This window comes from Arabidopsis lyrata (assembly GCF_000004255.2).
Source record: "Arabidopsis lyrata subsp. lyrata unplaced genomic scaffold ARALYscaffold_3, whole genome shotgun sequence".
NCBI classification, from domain to species: Eukaryota; Viridiplantae; Streptophyta; class Magnoliopsida; order Brassicales; family Brassicaceae; genus Arabidopsis; species Arabidopsis lyrata.
Window position 1 is genome coordinate 9168519 of NW_003302553.1, and position 21558 is coordinate 9190076.

A 21558-nucleotide genomic window follows, 5' to 3' on the forward strand; every position below is an offset into this window, starting at 1 on the left:
CTATTTCTATAATAGAGATAATAATATTTTTACTCCAATGTGTTTCTCTATTTTTTCCTCTAAAAAGTTTAACTCTATTTATAGAGGAAAAAATAGAGATTCTCTATTCTCACCTCTATATATAGAGAAAAAAATAGAGATCTTTATTTTAGAGGTGAGAATAGAGGTGGGTTGGAGCAAATTTGCTTCTAAAATAGAGTTTAGACGCAAATATAGAGGTGGGTTGGAGATGCTCTTAGTACTAGGGCTGGGAAAAATAACCGAACCGAAATTTCCGAACCGAACCGATCTGAGATTTTTAGTTTTCCGTTCGGTTTCGGTTAAGAGAAGATAACCGAGCAGATGGAATTATAATATGCAATCGGTTATCGGTTCGGTTCGGTTTGGTTCGTCCTAACCGAGCGGTTACCCGAATTTAAGCGAACTACCCATATTACCCGAAATTAACCGAACTACCCGACCCAACCCGATTTAACCAAAATTAACCGAACTACCCGTATTACCCAAAATTAACCGAACTAACCGACCCGATTTAACCAAAATTAACCGGATTATCCTTATTTATCCGAATTAACCGAGATAATTGACCCGATTTAACTGAATTAACCAAACTTAACCAAATATCTAAAATATTCGGTTAATTTCGGTAACCAAGACAAATACCCGAAAAACCCGATACCCGAACCGAACCGAACCGTTTATTAATTCGGTTATTTTCGGTACCATTACTCAAATTCCAAACTACCCGAATAACAGAAATACCTAACCCGAATTAACCGAATTACCCGAAGTCGCAAGCCTACTTAGTACCCTCCAAATCATTGACATTGATGAGTCAGGCCTCAATGGTTTAATAAATTAAAATCTATGTAAATTCAAAATTTTCAACTCATTAGGGTTCATGGATTGAGTTGAGTTGGGTTGACCTTAAATTTTGACTCATTTTAACACCCCTAGTAACACCAATGAAAAAACATAATACTGTACAATTTTTTTTTTTACCAAACTAAAACCGCAAACATAAAATTTAGCATAAAATACACCTTACAAAATAAAACTAAACGTAGGCATAATTATAAAACATATTCAGAGCATAAATTTGCTCTTTTCTTATCTAACCTAACTTTTATAAAAGATATTTGGGTATATTATATGTTCAAAATAGTATTTTTTAATATTTTATTATTTTATTGTATTTTATGGTTTATAAAAAATAATTAATTCCGCAAGTACAAAAAAGAATGATAGGAGTGATTGCATAAATTGTACTATTTTGGAGGGTTCCTTTTCAAAATTAGAAAGACTACAGTTATAAATACGAAAATATCTGATCCTAATCATCACTTCCTAATATCTTTCTTTCCCTTTCCACTTTTTCGCTTACACTTTCCCCAACTCATCACTCTAAAATATCTCCCACCACATACCACTTAAGACGACCCGACCCGAAAACCCGACCCGATCCATCCCAATGTCTGGAGCTTCCACCGCTTCCTCCGGAGACCACAACAACCTCCGTCTCCCAACTCCGACGCTTGACGCCGAATTTCAATCTCTGCTGCAATCGATTTCTGCTCAAGGCGGTTACGCCTATGCTCGCATGGCGGCGTTAGCGGTGGCCGGTGACCAAAGTGCGGCGGAGGCGGCGCGTGATATGGCTTGGGAGCAACTTCACTCTGGTCCATGGCACTCAGTTCTCCCCGTGTGGCGCGACGCTTACTCAATGGCTTGTCTCCACGTCGCTAAAATTCATTTCGCCGACGGCGAGTTTGGTGAGGCGCTTGGTGCGCTTGATATGGGGCTTATCATGGGAGGGATGCTTCTCCGCAAGGATCTTCATGATTCTGTTTTGTTGGTCTCCTCTGAAGCTCGTAAGAAGACAAAGAGTCTTGAAGAAGCTTCTGGAGAGTTCAAGGGTGAGAAATTGGTCCCGGAAGTTCCCGTTGACCTCAATGAGGTGAGACATGGTTTTGCTAATCTACAAGTACTTGTAAGACTCAGATCTTGAAATCTCGATGAGCTCTAAATGAAAATGGAGATTTGTTGTGAAGAGAAATCATTACTTTTGAATTGCTTCGTGTTGATTTTGGTTTTGTTGTTGAATCTTGCAGGTGCTTAAGATTCTACCTTGCAGGTCCTTAACTTGTAGAAGAGTAGAGAAGAGGTCTGGTTTATCTTTGGAGGGGTTTCTGCGTGATTATTTTCTGTCAGGTACACCAGTTGTTATAACCAATTCTATGGCTCATTGGCCAGCCAGGACCAAGTGGAATCACTTGGACTACCTCAATGCTGTTGCTGGTAACCGCACCGTTCCCGTGGAGGTGACTGCCCATCATTTCGTCACTTAGTACTTAGTTAGGTTGTGAGTGTTGATTAGTAGTCATAAGAGGATGGTTTTAGCTTAAGGTGGCTCCTACGCTGCTCTAAGTTGTATCTTCATATTTTTTTATGGTTCTTCTTAAGAATGTTGAATCCCATAGAGTCGTGTCAACTGTATGATAAAAGGTTTAGGGTCTAGCTTAGAATAAGATTTGCATCTAGATTAGATTATCACATAAAATCAGATAGATATTGTTGCATTTTATCAAGGATAAGTTAACAATTTCACGAGCATAGGCTTTGTCATTTTTGCTTCATAGAGTTATGAGTCGTACCACTGTCTAGTCTGACCTAATAAGAATATGGGTTGGATCAGAATAATTTTTCCCTAGCTGAAAGCTGGTAAAGTTTAAAATGCTATTCAGGTGGGGAAAAACTATTTGTGTTCTGACTGGAAGCAAGAGCTTGTGACATTTTCTAAGTTCCTTGAACGGATTCGGACCAATAAATCGTCTCCAATGGAGCCTACCTATCTTGCGCAGCATCCTTTGTTTGATCAGGTAATATATGTACCGGGATGTTTGATGTATATGTTTGTCTGTACTCGGTGTGTCTCATACTGAACCTATGGTTATTGGTTTAACACAAATGGGCAGATAAATGAACTGAGAGATGATATATGTATACCTGATTACTGTTTTGTCGGTGGTGGGGAACTCCAATCACTTAATGCGTGGTTTGGCCCGGCTGGGACAGTTACTCCGTTACACCATGATCCACATCATAATATACTTGCTCAGGTAACTACGGTGAAAGATCTTTTCCTTACATGAGCTAAGCATGGCTTCTTGTCTTTGCTCGCTGTCTTTTATGCTATCCGATATATATATATATATATATATGTTCTGTAAGTGTTTAACAACCTTTTTCTTCTTTGATGTTCTTGCATAATAAAGCCTGATCATCTCGCTGGATTGAAGTCTGATGACTCTTTGACTAACCAAAGAAATCGTTTGGCCTGCAATTCATTTGGACCTTTTTAGAGTGTCTCATATGTTTCCAGTTTACGGAAACTTCTTTATTGATATGCTTTATCCTCCTACTGAAGTTTTTATATCATCTGTTCGTCAGGTTGTTGGCAAGAAGTATATAAGGCTTTACCCATCCTCCCTACAAGACGAACTTTACCCTTACTCTGAGACAATGCTCTGCAACTCTAGCCAGGTAAGATTTGTCATTCCAAAGTCAAATCTGATTTTGGATTAAACAAACATAAAACTGGAAGCTAACTCGATTTCCAAAACTGGTTGGTTTCAAACTTTGGTTGAAGGTTGATCTAGACAATATCGACAAGACCGAGTTCCCAAAGGCAACGGAGTTGGAGTTTATGGATTGTATTCTAGAAGAAGGTGAAATGCTGTACATCCCTCCCAAATGGTGGCACTATGTCAGGTCCTTAACAATGAGTTTCTCGGTTAGCTTCTGGTGGAGCAATGAAACAGATCCTTCTAGCTCGTAGCGAAAGGAGTTACTATTAATCTCTGTTTCAGGGTCTGTGTCTTATAGACACAATCATGTAAGAAGAAAAGAAACAATTGCTCCGAGCATGAAGATGTTTGTTTGGTTTACGTCTATGTTGTAAAAGACAATTGAGAGCTCTTTGGTACAGACATTTTCTAGGTATTTCATATTTGTAATGTTTGTCTTTTCTTCAAGTAAGAAAAAGGTTTAATCAAAATCTACTCTTCAATTAGTATTTCCCTATTAGTTGGCTACTTGGCTTATGTCATTAATCTTGCACTAATCTTGTTGATACCTTGCGACCTAACCAGCGTTGGAGTTCGTGGATGACTAATACTCATAACCAAAAGCAATAATTGTAATTTCTTGACACGTAATACCCGTAACAACTAAGTTGTCGCATGACAAGCCAAAACACATCAAGTTCTAAGAAACAAAATCCACCAAGATGAGATTTTAACTTCCAAATCTCAACTCTTTTTTTTGTTCTTTCAAACAAGATTCTACTCATCTTTGTGATGGAAAATTATTAGTAGACCGTATTAGACAGATTTTATGCGATACATCATATACAAATTATTAATAACTTTGAAAAGATAGTTAAAAACCATATCATATATACCCCTCCAGATAAGAAAAAAAAAATCTAGTGCAACACCTATAAACTTGAAAACTAATACTACTATTAAACTTTGGACATTACCGTGTCTCGCATTTAAGAATGTTAAGGACAAAAACATGTTTCACAAATCACAATTATATATGTAACTAGTATGTAAGTTTCATGTGGCCGCCGTTTATTACAAAACCGTCGGTGCTGAATCAGATAGGGACGGTGAAAAATCATAAACGGTAAATGTTTTTATTTGTCAAAAACTCCCATTTATTTATATGCTTTAAAGCCCAATCTTCTTAGCCCACTATAGTCAAGATAAGTAACAGAACCACAATTATTTGCGACTCGAAGATGTGCATCGTCGTCATCTCATAACATGATTAAAAAATAAGAATGCTTTAGGAAAAAAAGAAAGGATCAAAATGCAAGAACAACACCACGTGGCGTCATGTTGACCCTGTGATATGATTGTAATAAGCAAAAGCTTATCCAACCGGGGCAAGTCGCATCGGAAAATCTAATCGTAGCTTCAATTATTTGCATGGGAACTCTCCCCACTTTCAGTTCCTGTCTCTATCTTAATTTGTCTGCAAGCTTTTCTATTAACATCTAATGAATGTGCTCAACATTATAAATCCATGTGTATGTTTCTTCACATTTGTGGCCTTATTATTGCTACAACTAGTTATTACAAACCACACAATCCCATGTTATTCAAACAAACAAACCCACATGTTAAAAGTTATTACCAATTTCTTACGTTCTCGTTTTTTTGTGTTTAAGATATCTTACATGAATTTGACATTTGTTGTTGACTAATTTGAGGTAGAATTTCTTGATTAATCAAGATTACACGAACACAAGCTTCATTATTGTTACGATGCCAAAATGTCTAATCATACCCCTATCGAATTATTATTAATTCTACTAATTTCACGTAAAAAAAAAAAGCCAAGTATTGTCCTTTTTCTTTTTTATTACTATTATTTTTAAAAATTCCCTCTTTTATTTATTATCCGCTATTTATATGCCATTAACGTTTATCTTCTTCCCTCACCCATCAAGTTCCAATTCCCAACACTGTCACAAAAAAAAAAAAAAAATCTTTCAAACAATGAATCTCAACGTCGTCGTTTTACTCTTTCTCCTTCTAATCTCATCCGCCACGTGTTGTCCGCCGTCAGACCGCCGTGCACTTCTAGCTTTCCGATCAGCTCTTCACGAGCCTTACCTCGGTATTTTCAACTCATGGACCGGCCAGGACTGTTGCCACAACTGGTACGGCATTAGCTGTGACTCGCTCACTCACCGAGTCGCCGACATAAACCTCCGCGGCGAGTCAGAAGATCCAATCTTCGAACGAGCTCATCGAACCGGTTACATGACCGGCCACATCTCCGCCTCGATATGTGACCTCACTCGTCTCTCCGCCATTACAATCGCCGATTGGAAAGGCATCTCCGGCGAAATCCCTAAATGCATCACTCGTCTCCCTTTTCTCCGTACACTCGACTTAATCGGAAACCAAATCTCCGGTGGGATTCCATACGACATCGGAAGATTAAACCGGTTAGCTGTTTTAAACGTAGCCGATAACCGAATCTCCGGTTCAATTCCAAAATCGTTAACCAATCTCTCTAGCTTAATGCATTTAGATCTCCGTAACAACTTAATCTCCGGCGTAATCCCTTCCGACGTCGGAAGATTAAAAATGCTCAGCCGTGCGTTATTGTCCGGTAACCGAATAACCGGTCGGATCCCTGAATCCTTATCCAATATATACCGGTTAGCTGACGTGGATCTCTCCGGTAACCAACTCTACGGTACAATCCCACCGTCTCTAGGACGTATGTCGGTTCTAGCAACACTAAACCTCGACGGAAACAAAATCTCCGGAGAGATACCTCAAACTCTGATGACGTCGTCGGTGATGAATCTGAATTTGAGCCGGAATTTACTACAAGGGAAGATACCGGAAGGGTTTGGACCAAGGTCTTACTTCACTGTTCTTGATTTGTCGTATAATAATCTGAAAGGACCAATCCCAAGATCGATCTCTGGTGCGTCGTTTATTGGTCATTTGGATCTTAGCCATAACCATCTCTGTGGGAGGATTCCGGTGGGTTCGCCGTTCGATCATCTTGAAGCGGCGTCGTTTATGTTTAACGACTGTCTTTGTGGTAAACCCTTGAGGGCTTGTTTGAAAAATTGATTTTTATATGTAATTTGAGTTTTTTATGATTAGACATTATTATATTTATGGTTATGCATTTAAAAAAACATATGCTACGTTTAGTTGAATTATGTGATGACCAACATTATATAAACTCCAGTTTCATTCATCACACGATTGCTATCATTTTGAAATCAATTGTTTGGTTTTTTTTTTCAGTATGTTATATGTACATATACCATTTTTATAGCCAGTTTAAAAACATTGGATCTGATTGGTAACAAGCTGTTAGCTGGAGCTGTTAGCTGTTAGGGAATAGTGCAAAGCTGTACAAAAAAATAAAACACGAAAGCTGTATAAAAAAATAACGCATAACAAATTTTAAAAATTTACTCTGATTGGAAACATCATAGCGGTACACATAATAAATAAACGTTATTTAACCATATGGTTAACCGCATAGTTAAAACTTTAAAAATATAATTGTGACTCCATCTAATGCAAAAACAATTATCGAATGTTCAGATTAAGATTTTCAAAAAAGTAAATGATACCGCGTATGAAAAAATCTACGTTATATAAAATGGTCTTTTTCTCAAACAAATATGTTATACTGTTATTTTGCTCGAATGAAGAAAATTTGGTTTGTAACATACTTTTTGATTTTATGAAAAGTATTATAATAAGTTAGGTAACTCGTAAGATTTCGCCTTCGATATTAACCGTATTGTAGTCATCAAATAACTATAACTGTAATTATCCGTAACCGTAACCGTAACTGTATTTAACCGTAACTGTTATAACTGTATTTAACCGTAACCGTTATAACCGTATTTAATCGTAACCATATTTAACCATAACAGTATTTAACCGTAACCGTTTTAATTTGTTTTTTTTGTCCAAAAAAACTGTTTATGTTATAGTGTACCGCTTTTCATAAAGCTTTTGTGATTGGTAACTGTCAAAAGCTGTACTACTTAAAATGGGTTACCATTCAAAGCCATTAAACCGTTGATAAAGATAACCAGTTTCCGTAATTTTTAAAATAAATTAGTCAATTATGTTTATTGTGACAACTGACAAGAGTCAATTATTGGGAATATCCGAATATAGGATATACATGGAAATACCATACGGATATGGTCGTATTTATAGTCTCGAGTAAACTTTTTTTAATTTCTCTTACATATTTTATACCATATACATAAAAAAATAGACTAGGAATGCATTTAGTTGGGTTGTTTAAGAACATTTATTCTAGAGCCAAATACATATAATGTGGAAAAATTCAAATCACATGAAGCAGAATTAAATGAAACATTAAAAAGAAAGCGTTGTGGGGGTAATAAAAAGTATAATAAATGGCAGAGGCATTGCATGTGAGACTCTGTAAGCATTTTGCGGTGAGTGTTAACCTCAGGACCTGTCGCTGCTTCACTACATGGGTCTACTCTTTATGTCACTGCATCATTGCTCATGTCTTTAGTTAAATATATGTATATACTTGTTTACAAAATTTTAGATGTTTTGGGCTCATATAGCCTTAGAGTCCAAACTAATTGGGCCTACGTTGGTCCCTATTTGATTGTGATTTTTATGGTTTAGTGTCAAACACAAATCTTGTTTTCATACTTTGTGGTATGTAAAGTTAAGATTCAAACAAACCATTTGTGTAAACTATATAGTAAGTTTGAACCTATTGATTATATATTTTGAAAAAGAATCGGCCATATATCATCAAAAGAAATTGATTTTTTTTTTTGTGAACATGAATTAAAGAAGAAAAAGAAAGTTGTACAAGTTCTTTAACTCGCTCCCTGCCTTCGGTTGCTTCTGGAATAAGGTCGGCCGAACACAACATGTGATCACATTCCCAGTATCTAAATCTTCTTTTGTCTCTTTACTTATTTAGTTTCTCCAATATTAATTATCTTGATGGGTTTTAGTATAAAATACCGATTGTCAGTTTCGAGAAATGCCAACCTATAATTATAGGCTTTGTCCCGTTTCTTTTTCATCTTTTATTCTTCTTTTTTGTATTTGTCCTTCTTAGTGCAACCCCAAATACACTTTGTTCACTACTTGTAAAATAACTTAACAGAAATTTTTCTTTTTTCGAATAGGATCTCTTCTCTAATTAACAAAAGACCAAATACGTAATGGTATACAAGAAAACAATGAAACTTTCTAGCTAGTTACTTTTTTTGGTGACTAAACCAAGCTAAATCTAATGGAACAAGTGTTATTTAAAAATAATAGTAATTGATAGCTACTACCGATAGGGTTAAAGAGACTACAATTAATATGTTAAATATTCAGTTTCAAATTGTCTGTTAATATTGATTAGATTTTGAATAAATATAATGCAATCCAAAACTTTGTGTGTTTTTTTTTTTTTTTTTTAACATCAACATCAACTTGCATTAATTTGAGACAGAGTGATCCTCGTGGAGGACAGTAGTAATACAAGTGGGAATGTAAAAGTGGTAAACATAAGAAGAATTTAAAGGCAACGGTTCTTTGGCTAGTTTATCTGCAACCTTGTTGGATTTCCGTGAGACCCATTGAAACTCAGTTGATTCAAACTTTTTTTGCCAGATTCTGATGTCCCGGATCCAATTGTGAAGATAGAAGTTTGTTTTCTCACCATTGATGAGTTTGTGGACCGTTTGGTTGTCACCTTCAAAGATCACTTTTCGATATCCTTTCGTCCATACTGCTTGCATTGACATGAGTAGAGCTTGTAATTCTGCCTCCAAGGGGGAGCTGCACTGATAACCTTTACTCTGAGTTGCGCCATGATAGAATCCGCTATCGTCTCTTATTATCCACGCGGCTTGAGAGGAGTTGTCGTGTTGTCGGTAGGTGCAGTCATAGTTACATTTTACGTATCCGGTGGCTGGGCACTTCCACTCTGATAGAGCATCTGTGAGTCCTCGGTTAAACCTTTGACTTTCGTTATTGGGTGTATTTGTGCTTGGTAACCATTCCTTGGCTTCGATGATGGCCTTTTGAATGTCTTGATACCAGCAGCTGTTTTTCTTTTGATAAACAAGGAGATTCCTACTTTTCCAAATACTCCAAAGGATCCATACTGGTAGTTGCCTTGTAAGTAAAGGAAGATCATGGTTATTGTGGTTCTCAAGAATTGCCTGAAAACGTGAATTGAAGTTTCCAAAGGGATCATGAATTTCTGGAATGGGTCGTTGGGTTCCTCGCCAAACCGCTTGGGCATAGCTACATGTAAAGAATAAGTGATCCATTGTCTCTTCCTCGGAACAGCATCGACGACATTGAGAGTCTGTTGTAATACCTCTTCGGTTGAGAATAGTACCAATTGGCATTGCGTTGGAGAGCATGCGCCAGAGGAAGTGCCTGAGTTTTGGGGCCGTGTTTAATTTCCATATCGCAGCTTTGAACCTCAAGTTACCTGGCGGTGGTTGAACTTCTCCTCCATATTCCGGTAGATGTCTTGCTAACCAATACCCGGACTTTACTGTGTAGATACCATTTTCTGTATAGTTCCATCCCAAGAAGTCTGGTGAGGAGGCAGTACTCAATTTGAGTTTCCTTAAAAGTGCAATATCTTCTTCAACCACACATTGATTCACCAACTCCATGTTCCATCCATTCCTTCTCTCATTCAGGAGATCACCTACACTGGAAATACTTGTTTCCTGCCCAGCTATGAATTGTGGTGGCCTAGCCGGGTGCGTTGGAAGCCAAGGATCCAACCAAGCACTGGTATGGTTACCATCACCAATCAAAAATCTCAATCCCTTCTTGAGTAAATCTCGGCCTTCTAGTAATGATTTCCAAATGAAAGAAGGTTTGTATCCATGTCCTGCATTTAGGATATTAGTGTTCTGGTAATAGCGACCTTTGAGGATGCTTGCCACTAAGCTGTTTGGAGATTGCATGATCCTCCACACTTGTTTTCCAAGTAGAGCAAGATTAAAGCTTTCAATATCACGAAATCCTAGACCGCCTTCGTTTTTTCGGTAATACCAATCTGTTCCATGCAACCCAATGTACTGGTCTTTTTTGAGAGCCCTTACTCCACCAATGATTAGCAATTACTCTGTCTATTTCTTCACAGGTTCCTTTGGGGAGCTTGAAACAGTTCATAGTGTAGACTGGCAGCGCTACAGCGATTGTCTTCAAAAGAATTTCTAATATTCTATCCAATGTAACTTTGTGTGTTAACAAGTGTTTTTTGTTTCTAATATTCTATCCAATGTGAACTCTTACATATCTAATAAATTAAAACCAACACATGAATTTAATTAGTGACAATTACGTTACATGGCCAAAACAAATGCAGATATATTTAAAAGAGATAATTAGGTGAGAGATAATTATTTTGAGCAAATAAAATTTTTGGTATGTATTATGATATAAAACCTAAAACAATGATAATACTTAATCTACTTTTTTCCCTACTTTAACCTCATGCGTCTAACGTTTTTTTTTCTTTTTAATTTCTAACTTTTGGATGTCTAATTTTTTTGTAATGTTCATTTCTCTATCTCTCAACTATGTTCTAATTCATTCAAACCGAGCAGAAAACATCGTTATGTTTACTATTCACAATGTACCGAAAGAATTAGATCACAGATTTATTGCCGGAAGAGACAATTTTCACGGATCTGTAGCCATTTTTATATCTCCACAAATAGATATACTAAGTGTAGATGCAGATCTAACAAAATTTGTGGAGATGTGTCAAGTTTCATGTATTCCTTACTGTTTTGTATTCAAAATTTCAAGAAGTTTAGACGCAAAGAGAGTTTTGAATTTGATGATGATATTTTGAGCTTCGTCACTGTGAGATGCAATCTCACTCGAAGAAGTGAGAAAGTTATCATTTTGGGTAAACATATCTCAATTAGTTAAAGAATTTATAGTTATTTATATATTTTTATAGAATCATATGTCAAACTATATAATGCTAAATTTATTAATAGATATCTACGCAATTAAGTTATTGTTTAAATTTTTTAATTTTCGCCTATATGTTTTTGTTATAGATTCAAATTAAAGTCGGCTGTATTTAATAATCGTCACTTCGTTCTGTTTATTGTCGCCTAACACTTATTTCAACTATTGAACATTTATTAAATATTAGACTGTTTTTTCGATTATTCGTAAACCTATTTATCTCCCTTACGCGCAAGGACAACACATGTTTTGTTTTTTTTTTGTAATCAATGGCAAATCCAAACCTTTTTCCATCGTTATTTGAAGTTCGTGAGAGAAAAAAAATGTATAATGCCTTTTTCCTAATTTGATACCCCATTTTTACTTCTGCACATATTCATTCTATTTAAAAAGAAGAAAACAACACGTGATTCTCGCTGATTAGTGACAATTACGTTAATCAAAATCTTCAAATAATTTTCCCTGATTTGGGCTGCTTCTGGAATGAATTTGGAATAAGGTTGGGCCGAACACAACACGTGAGGTGACCTTCGTAGCATTAAAATTATTTTGTTTTTTTACTCCTTCGAACACAACAATTGGAGTATTTTATTTTGCTTTCTAACTAATTTTACTTAATTTCATTATTTTGATGGGCTTTAATGGAATAAAATATCTTTTGTCATTTTTGATGAATGCCAACCTAAAATCTTAGAGCACCTCTAATGGGAGGTTCTCTCATAATTTAGTTGGGTTCTCTTTTATTTAAATGATTAAAAATAAATCAAAACAGATAATTATTGAGAGAATCGTTTTGGTGATTGGGTGAGAGATGTGAGAGAGCCACACACGTGGCAGAAGCTGATTGGGTGATTATATTTAACAAACAAAAACCCTCTCTCTCTTCATTTCTTCATTTCTTCGAGTTCCCAACTATCTCTCTCTCGATTTCTTGCAGAGCCAAATTTTTTCCGATTTGGTTGAGTGGGGAGTGTAAAAACGTGTGAAATTTTGGTGTGTCTGAGTTCGTGACGCCGGATTCATCATCTCCAGAGCCGCTTCTCACCATCGGCGGCCGTAGGTTATCCTAATGGGAGATTTGGGATGCGAATCGGAGAGAAGACGTTCTGGATTTTGGGATAAAGGAATCAATTTGTTTACCTGATGCAACATCGAGGATATGTACCGAATTGTTATACAATGGTAGCCCTAACGACTGGTTTGATTGATCCGAGTTTGTTACTCACTGCTTGGTCTGTTCATGGATTTTGTTTGAAAATCAATCTTGATTCTCATTCTTATGTTCGTTGTGGTTTAGTGAACATGTACTCGAGATGCAGGTGCATAGCTTCTGCTTATAGTGTGTATAATAGCATATGTGAGCCTGATTTAGTAATTGTCATTGTTTCAGTTTAAGTATATGTCATTGTTTCAGTTTAGAGCAGCTTGTTGAGGTTTGGTAAGCTTGTTGAGGTTTGGTAACAAGGATGAAGCAGAGTGGCTAAGAAGCTGTTATCTGAAGCCTCAAGAGTATCCATTTTGTATACTGTGAATTGTACCATTTTATATTGATTCCGTCAACGTCTTGAATCAGATTTGTGATCAATTCTTGTTTATGTCGTGCTTCCATAATCTTGCATAGATTTCTTTGCATACCCTGAAACTGCATTCTCTTTTGCCTTACATGTGCTAAGTGTCCTTAACAAGTGTTTGCTTATTATTGTTCCCGTCTTAAAACAGATATGCAGAACATAAAGATCTTTCAAACACTTGATCAACCAAGCCAAGAACTCTCATCCATTTGGGCTTTGATGCCATCACTGCTATCACCAAAGACTGAGCAGCCTCTATCCAATCTGCCTAAGTTACTCAAAGATGGTAATAACAAACAAAAGAAAGGATCTCAGTTTGCCAAGTTTATTGCAGAGACCAAAGACAAGTTTGTAAACCCGACCAAGCTTGCCCGAGATGTGATCTCTAGCAAGTTATATGAGAAAATTGGCTACTTTGCATAGTTTGTGCCTTCTTTTATCCTTTTTCCTGGAGTTTCAACTTTAAATTTGTATAGATAGAGAGATTACAATGTGTTGTTGTTTTTGGATTCTTCGGCGTGTAAATTTGTTTTCTTTTATGTGTTCTTTCATACATGTTTATGTGTTTTTTGCTATACACTTTGCTTTATATATGTGTTCTTTTATGTTCATACAAATGTTGTAACTAAATTTTTTAAGAACCAAAACACTTCAAATCTTTCTTTTCAAAACTTCAAAACACCAAACACCTAATTTTATTTTCAAAAATTATTTTTAAGAGCCCCAATGAAATTCCTAAACTTTGAAATTGTTAAAATTTAAAATTAAACTTTGAAATTGTCAATTGAAAGCTAATTTGGTTGAACATATATGGCAAAAATTTCGCAACAATCAACAGTACAACTAATAGGTATTCCGGTTTTGTTTTTTTCAAATCTTTTTTGAAATGTTTGAAAATAATGTATGCTTAATATTTTTATGAATTGTAATAATTATTAAGTTTTATGAAAGAATATTTTTAATAAATTTTTTTTTCCTAAGAGAACCTCACTAGAGAACCTACCATTGGACTATGAAAATTTTTAAAAAAAAAACAAAAGTTCTCATCTCAAAATTTCAACAAATTTATAATTAAAAAATTGAGAGAGCTTCATAGAGACAACTCCCCATTGAAGATGCTCTAGGCTTTGTCCCCCTTTCTTTTTCAGTTTTACCTTCCTTTTGTCGTCTTCAGTGCTACTCAAAATCCACTTTGCTCACTTACTAGTGAAAAAATTAACGGCAAACCCAAATTAACGAACAATATGAGACTAAAATTAATTTATCTTTATCAATTTTCAAATGATTAAACTTATGCAATTGTTAACATACCAATTTTGAAGGCTCTATTTTTTCTTACCATTCTAAAAAAAAATCTAGTACTCTACTCTACAGTATAGAAAAGTTTCAATATATATTCCCATGCATAATATATAAGATGCTTTATGCTTTTAATCTTTGTCAACATAGATATACCAACTATCTATTCGTAGGTGCAACGGAAGAAGAGGTCCTCTTGCCTCTTAAGTCTAGTGTCTTTTGGTTGGTTGTTGCCTAGTTGTTTCAGTGTTTAGTATAAGGGTTCGTCTATTTTCGTTTTGGTTTGAGTTTTTATGTTTTTTGTTTTAGTGTCTTTAGTTTCCCTTACATAGGGCCTAGTTTCCGGGGAATTCTCGTTTTCCTCCGGCTCTCCGGGGATTTGTCTTTGTCCGTCGGCTTTGCTTCCCTCTTTTGGGTGTTGTATTATATTTTGGTTTCACAACAAATTTATCAATAAAATTTCAAGTAACAAAAAAAAAGAAGATATACCAACTATCTGTACAACTTTTTGGCCGAACACCTCAATAAAAGTTAAATTTTATTTTCAAAGCCAAACATCTCTCTTTTTAGATTGTAGGTGTATTCTTAATATGGGTAGGCTTTGTTCTACCCGTGACTTTGCTTTTGGCTCCATATCTCAACATATTTGCATCTATTGTTAATATCATACAAACACAAGAATTTAGCTAGTCTTAGATCCATCGTAGAGAGGATCTTGAACCCCTTCTTTACATATCTCTCCGTGATAATCTTTTATGACACTATAGGAATGATATCTAGTAACTTTGATTTCTAAAGAAGAAGAGACAGATTAATCATAACTTGTTAATATGATAATATCAGTAAGTATTGGATTATTAATTCAGCTTCAGGCATAACAATTTCTTGCTTTAATTTAAAAATAACACGGAATTCGAATCCGAATAAAAGATTCTCCATGGATATGTTGTAATCAATTTTCATAAGAGTGTTGGGGCATCTTGACGTGAGGATAATTTGCTCCGATGACTAGATCTTTGTCAACTAAAACATTATTAATTAATAAAGTAATCAAAGATGTGGCATCAAGGTGCCCCAACACTTCGATAAACATGTCTAAATTGTGGTTGGGATTCACTTACTTGCCGTCTTAAGTTCAATATCTTTTATCTAATCGCTAAAAACCATTTACCCTACCGAATCACTAGAACTTTGATGATCCACGATTAACTAATAAAGCCAGCGAAATAAAATTTACTTTATCATAGCGTATTAAAAAAGGAAGTACCGATTCCACATCTTAACTCTTTTTCGTCTTTTACTTATGGCTTGTATAAATGTTGAGTGCTATCAACGTATGTGAAAGAAGAAAAGATATACTATACAAATGTGGATTCTCAGGTGTAATTATCAGGTAACGTGCTTTATGGAAGGATTTATGCCGTGTAATTATGAATTTTATGATTACACATTCCCATCTTATTCTTTACTTTATTTTTTGTTTCTACCACATTTTCAACCCAAACCCTTGATAATTCGTATCCAATCCAATACCCACTAACTCCATCTTTTTCCTTGACATTCTAAATCAAAATAAACTAATGATTCCTTATAATTTTTTTTTTTTTGATAAATCCTATCGGCTATCCGGTCGGCCCCAGTAGGAACGCACCGAGGTGCTACATAGTGGACTGGTCCACCGTGTTAACGGTTAGGCCCTTACGGGCTACCACTCTGCCTATCCCGAATTTGGAATGCTTTCTGACTAAGTGCCAGGGGTAGTCAGACCGTCTGCATTTCTGGCTACCAGGTAAACCAATTGGGCCAAGGCCCAACTGACAGACTTCCCAAACAAATGTGTTTTTGTTTCCAGGGAGAATCGAACTCAGGTTTGGGAGTTTCATCTTTTCCCAAAGTTTCTTCTGCCACTAGACAACGGATGTTTGGGCGCTTATAATTATACCTTTTTAAAAAAATACATATCTCTTATTTATCTAAATTACACTGTTTTGTATAAATATTTTCTTCCGATTTCAAGCGAAGTCTTCAATAAGAAACGATTATAATTTTCATAATTTTCACGTCAGGGGAAATACATTTCCTTTTCCAGTTTCTTGTTCTAACAATGATTTTCTTACAAATGAAAATCAGAAAAAAAGAAGTGAAAATTACAAAAGGAAAAAAAGTTTATCTACAACTTTGTACGTGTTAGATTCCCCACACGTGGATTAGAAATCAATAAACGGATCGTTTTTACGACACACGTGCGGCGGAGACTGTAACGGTGACGGAGGAGCTGATGATGGAGTCGTCCTCAGTTTCTCAAAATGCTCCCTTATATCAAACCCACCTACCGTTAATTCTCCGTCATCTCTTAACGGAATAAACGGCGGTCGTACCACCTCCGTTAACAAATCCCACCTCACACCCCTGAAAAAAGCGTGCTCCTTTATCTCCGCCGCGCCACGGTGGCAACCTAACCGTCTATTCGGATCCTTCACAAGCAACCGCCGGATCAAATCAGTGAGGTCGTTGGGTTTTCCAGCGAACTCGGGTTCCTTCATCAACACGTTACGAAAAGTCTCCTTCTTGCTCTTCCCCTTAAACGGCGTTTCTCCGTACATCATCTCATATGTCAAAACGCCGAGAGCCCACCAATCTACAGCGAAGTCGTGACCGTCGCCGCGAATTACCTCCGGCGAGACGTACTCGTCCGTTCCGACGAAGGAGTTAGAACGTTCGCCGGAGGAGAAGCTCGTTTTCCGGCGATTAATCGGGTTAACCCTTGCGGATCTTGTTTTCTTCAACCCTGTTTTGTTTTTCTCCACCGCCGGCGAGATCAACCGAGAAAAGCTCCGACTTTTTTTACGATCGGTTATCAATTCCGGGTCGGGTTGATAGAATTGGGGTCGGGTGGGTTTTTTGAGGCTCCGAGAAAGGTCAAAATCGGTTAACGTAACGTGACCGGATTGCTGAATCAGAATGTTTTCGGGTTTCAAGTCTCTGTAAGCGATCCCCATGGTATGAAGATGCTCAAGCGCACAGACGATCTCAGCCACGTAGAATCTTATAACAGAGGAGCTAAAAACGCCTTCGTTTTGACGGTGAAGAAGGACATTAAGATCACCACCGGAACAATAAGGGACGGCCCAAGCGAAGTATTCCGGTGACTCGAAAGAAGCTAAGAGACGAGGGAGAAAAGGGTTTTGATTAGAGTCAATGGAGAGACGACGGAGGACCTCGATTTCCCAGCGTGCACGGCGGAGAGAGGAAGCGGAGGATTTGTGGACGAGCTTGACGGCAAAGGGAGAAGAAGAAGAGGAGGTTGAAACGACGTCGTGTGCGAGGAAGACGGTACCTGTGGCGCCTTTACCGAGGATTTTGAGAGCTTTGATAGAGTCAAGGTCGAGAATCTCCGGCGGTGATGATGGTGGGGACGATGGTAATGTCTCCATTGAGTGTGAGTGATGAGAGACGAGTGGGTCTGAACTTTGCCTTATGTCTCCTCTTACCTCTATTTATAATATTGTTCTCTCGTTATCGTTGTCTTCGAATTTGTTAATTATTTGTCTCTTTTAGTGTTTTTTTATAATGCATAGTTTATTTAAATTTGCTAATTATTTTCCCCTTATTATGGCGATCAATGTCTCTTCTAATAAAAAAAGTGTTGCGGAAGATATATGCGCACGTAATATAATCTACAATGTTATTGTCTTTAATAGGATAATGACACCATGACTATACGGCATATATCCACCTAATGTACGATTATTGATTAGTAAGTAAATTAGTGTATTTTCTACATAAATTATATATAAGACGTTTTAATTGATTTGTAAAGGTATATAATTATTTATTTGAATTTGCGATACTTTAAGAATAATAAAAAGTTTATATGGTAAAGTTGTTTTAAACTTTTACTTGTCAATTAAGATATAGAAAATAATATCATTTTACGAAAATTCGCTCGAAGTCTCTCAAATTATTTCTCCATCTTCTCATATTCAATCAATTTTGAAGTTTATCTTTCATTATGATTTGTGGATAGAGATAGGAGAATGATGCAACAGTTGAATCTTGGATATGAAAAAGACACGCTGCCAATTTCTTTGGAGATTTGCAAAAGGAATGTGCACATTAAAGTGAGCTAAGTCTGGTTGTTCGAAATCTTAATCCAGGACCAAAATCACACATAATGTACTCTTCCTAAAGCGTGGGAAATGGAAGGCCATTTTCAAGGGCATGTTAATGACGATGGAACGGTCCGATTCTTCTTAATCAAAAAACACCTTTTGATGTCAGTTTTGTGCAGATTCTTATGATCAAGACACTTGGAACAACTTATTCATCTTAACTATCATCAGTAACATTCTAATGCGAGCTAATACCACTTATACTTTTTAATTTACGTATGATCATATAAATGATAATCAAAGTGGCAGACGTATTAGTGTCATGGGTTGTACAATAGCTTTATACGATTTTTATTAATGCATTAATATCCAGGCTGTCGAGAAAAAACAAAACAAAACTTAGTTTCGATATAATATACTTATGTGTATAATGATAATAATGTCATCTTCTTTTGTTTTTCTTTTCTTTTTTCTCCCCTTCACGACAAAGGAAAAATAGAAAACTAAATGAAAAATAATGAAGGAGTAAGAAATAATGGAACACGTGCGGTAACATAATGCAGTAGAGCCAATGTGTCGCGACAGGCCAAACTGGAGCCTCGCAACCACCACATTTAACGCTAAAGCTAAATTTTTGTTTAGTGTTAATCTCTTGGCACGCCCGTACAATTATTAAACCTACTTTCATTAGTTCGATTAATTATTCCTAATTGTAGACGTCGTATTTAAAAGAATGCCTAACTCACTTTCAAAATAGCGACTCATTCTTATAATTTATAGTCGTATCGTTTTTTTTAGGGAGACTCACAAAAATACACCTTTTTCAATACCTCTTTTCAAAAATGTCTCTTTTGGCTGTCCATTTTTAAAAATACTCCTTTTTATATACAAAATGACTAAATTACCCTTCTTTTAATAAAATATATCACAAATATATAAGGAAATATAACAAAATTAGGTCCACAAAATACAAAATATTTTTTGGCGGAAAAAGTGATCCCGCAATTTTTCCCGCCAAAACACTTGTAAAAACTTGTAAAATCTTTAAAATACCTTGTAAAGTTTTCCCGTAAAATTTTTTCCCGCCAAAAAATTTTCCTGCCAAAATTTTTTTTTGCGGGAAAAGTGATTCCGCAATTTTTTTGGTGTTAAATTTTTGGCGGAAAAATTTTACAAGGTATTTTAAAGGTTTTTTACAGGGTATTTATAAAGTTTTACAATGTATTTTAAAAAGTTTTACAACGTATTTATAAGGCTGTAAGGTTTTACAAGTTATTTTATAAGATTTTACAAGCTATTTTATAAGGTGTTACAAGTTATAAAGTTTTACAAGGTTTTTATAAGGTTTTACAAGTTATAAATACCTTATAAAACCTTATAAGTACCTTGTAAACCCTTTTAAAATACATTGTAAAACCTTACAAAATACTTGTAAATACTCCGTAAAACCTTTAAAATACCTTGTAAATTTTTCCCGCCAAAAAAATTGCAGAATCACTTTTCTCGCAAAAAAAATTTGTTGGCTGGAAAATTTTTTGGCGGGACAAATTTTTACGGGAAAATTTTACAAGGTTTTTACAAGTGTTTTGGCGGGAAAATTACGGGATCACTTTTCCCGCCAAAAAATATTTTGTATTTTGTGGACCTAATTTTGTTTCAAATAAGGGTAAAATGGTCATTAAAAATTAAAAGAGAACAAACTTAAAAATGGATTCTCAAAGGGGGCATTTTTGAAAAGAGGTATTGAAAAAGGGACATTTTTAACAATTTCTCTTCTTTTTATTTGTTTTATTTATGATATAGATCATTATTGCGTATATACATGCTAGATATGACATTTAATTGTTTATATACATGTTGGAATAAATTTTAGTCTATTTTCTTGGAAACTTAGTTTACACATGTAAAATTAACGCAAAATATATGTTGTTCTGTAAGGATCTTTCCTTTATTTTCAAAATAATAATTAGTTTACATCAACAAAAAATGAAAAATGCTTTTTTTTATTCATTTTGAACTTGATTCTTGATTGTGTATTACATAATTGGATTTATTGGTAACTTTTAATACCGTATTAAGATTAACAATCTTCTATTTAAATTAAATGTTCAACATCTATTTTTAATAATATTTTTTTTGTTTAACACTTTAACGACGATTAGCTGATGTCTTCTTTTCATTGATTTTTAAATCTAATACAAGAGGCAAAATATTTGCAATAATAATTATATAAGTTTTGACCATGTACGTAATATTGTATTAAATACTTTGCCAAATCCTTCTTAATACACACAGAACAGGAAATGAGGAAAAGATCTGGTAGATCTCATAACATGATGAAAATTATATGTATAGTGGTTGATGGTAACAACTCAGAAAATATATGGTCCTATACTTACGTATTTTTTTCTTATGAATAATCAGAGTTAAGGTGATGCAACAGGAATACGGAGATTCTTTGTTCTCATAAGTTTATTTTTCTCTTCTTTTTTTTTCTGATATTGTTTTAACTTTTAACTCGCAAGGCCATTGATAAAAAAAAAAAAAAAAAAAAAAAATTGGTATTCAATGAAGAATAGAATATGGTATATCTGTTTCACATTTTGGTCGATGACGAAAATAAAGTTTAACTAAATAAACATTGTTTTACTAGAAATTTCACATTAAAAATGTAAGAAAGATAGTCTAGAGTATAATAAGAGATGTAGATCACTTTATATATCTGATATATATGTAAATTTCCCATTGTGATGTTTACACATTGTTGAATTTTAATTATTTAAGTATTGAGTAAACGTTCTAAATAGGGAATATGCACAAAATAGCCAAATTTTTGAGGATAACAGTTACTTATCGGATCATGTTGGAAAACATATGTTATTACGTATATGCCCTTTATAACATGTTTTTTTCTCAAATTACATGTGATAGAATAATATATCTCTTTTTATCATATTAATTTTTTTGTATTACACGTTATTTATAAAGAGCACATGGTAATTCTTG

At 35.2% G+C, this 21558-nt stretch overlaps 3 protein-coding genes and 1 long non-coding RNA gene across 5 annotated transcripts; 3 read left to right on the forward strand and 1 right to left on the reverse strand.

Annotated features, from left to right (window-relative positions):
* Positions 1-1316: 1316 nt before the first annotated feature.
* LOC9321472 (lysine-specific demethylase JMJ30) lies at positions 1317-4072 on the forward strand. Of its 2 annotated transcripts, none has more exons than XM_021031541.1 (6): positions 1317-1957; positions 2112-2321; positions 2745-2879; positions 2976-3119; positions 3451-3543; positions 3650-4072. In XM_021031541.1, the coding sequence occupies exons 1-6, from the start codon at positions 1472-1474 to the stop codon at positions 3836-3838; spliced, it is 1257 nt and encodes a 418-aa protein (XP_020887200.1). In that variant the 5' UTR covers positions 1317-1471; the 3' UTR covers positions 3839-4072. The 2 variants fall into 2 exon arrangements, 1 of the variants encoding a protein (XP_020887200.1); XR_002333271.1 differs by having other exon boundaries at positions 1345-1957; positions 3276-3543; positions 3650-3754.
* Positions 4073-5499: 1427 nt separating this feature from the next.
* Positions 5500-6801, forward strand: LOC9319337 (DNA damage-repair/toleration protein DRT100). The gene has a single exon (XM_002883224.2). It carries the CDS (start codon positions 5571-5573, stop codon positions 6666-6668), a length of 1098 nt encoding a protein of 365 aa, XP_002883270.1. The 5' UTR covers positions 5500-5570; the 3' UTR covers positions 6669-6801.
* Positions 6802-11782: 4981 nt separating this feature from the next.
* LOC9319339 lies at positions 11783-13752 on the forward strand. The gene is made up of 2 exons (XR_002333495.1): positions 11783-13079; positions 13290-13752. It is a non-coding gene; the product is annotated as an uncharacterized LOC9319339 (long non-coding RNA).
* Positions 13753-16462: 2710 nt separating this feature from the next.
* On the reverse strand, positions 16463-17937 carry LOC9319340 (serine/threonine-protein kinase UCNL). The gene has a single exon (XM_002885360.2). It carries the CDS (start codon positions 17872-17874, stop codon positions 16648-16650), a length of 1227 nt encoding a protein of 408 aa, XP_002885406.1. The 5' UTR covers positions 17875-17937; the 3' UTR covers positions 16463-16647.
* Positions 17938-21558: the final 3621 nt, after the last annotated feature.

Excerpts from the sequence above, each read along its gene's own strand:
- LOC9321472 (XM_021031541.1), top strand. The coding sequence starts at position 1,472 with ATGTCTGGAGCTTCCACCGCTTCCTCCGGAGACCACAACAACCTCCGT. Across the intron at positions 2,880-2,975 it reads AGCATCCTTTGTTTGATCAG|ATAAATGAACTGAGAGATGA; the intron begins GTAATATATGTA and ends ACAAATGGGCAG. Across the intron at positions 3,120-3,450 it reads ATCATAATATACTTGCTCAG|GTTGTTGGCAAGAAGTATAT; the intron begins GTAACTACGGTG and ends TCTGTTCGTCAG.
- LOC9319340 (XM_002885360.2), bottom strand. The coding sequence starts at position 17,874 with ATGGAGACATTACCATCGTCCCCACCATCATCACCGCCGGAGATTCTC.
- LOC9319337 (XM_002883224.2), top strand. The coding sequence starts at position 5,571 with ATGAATCTCAACGTCGTCGTTTTACTCTTTCTCCTTCTAATCTCATCC.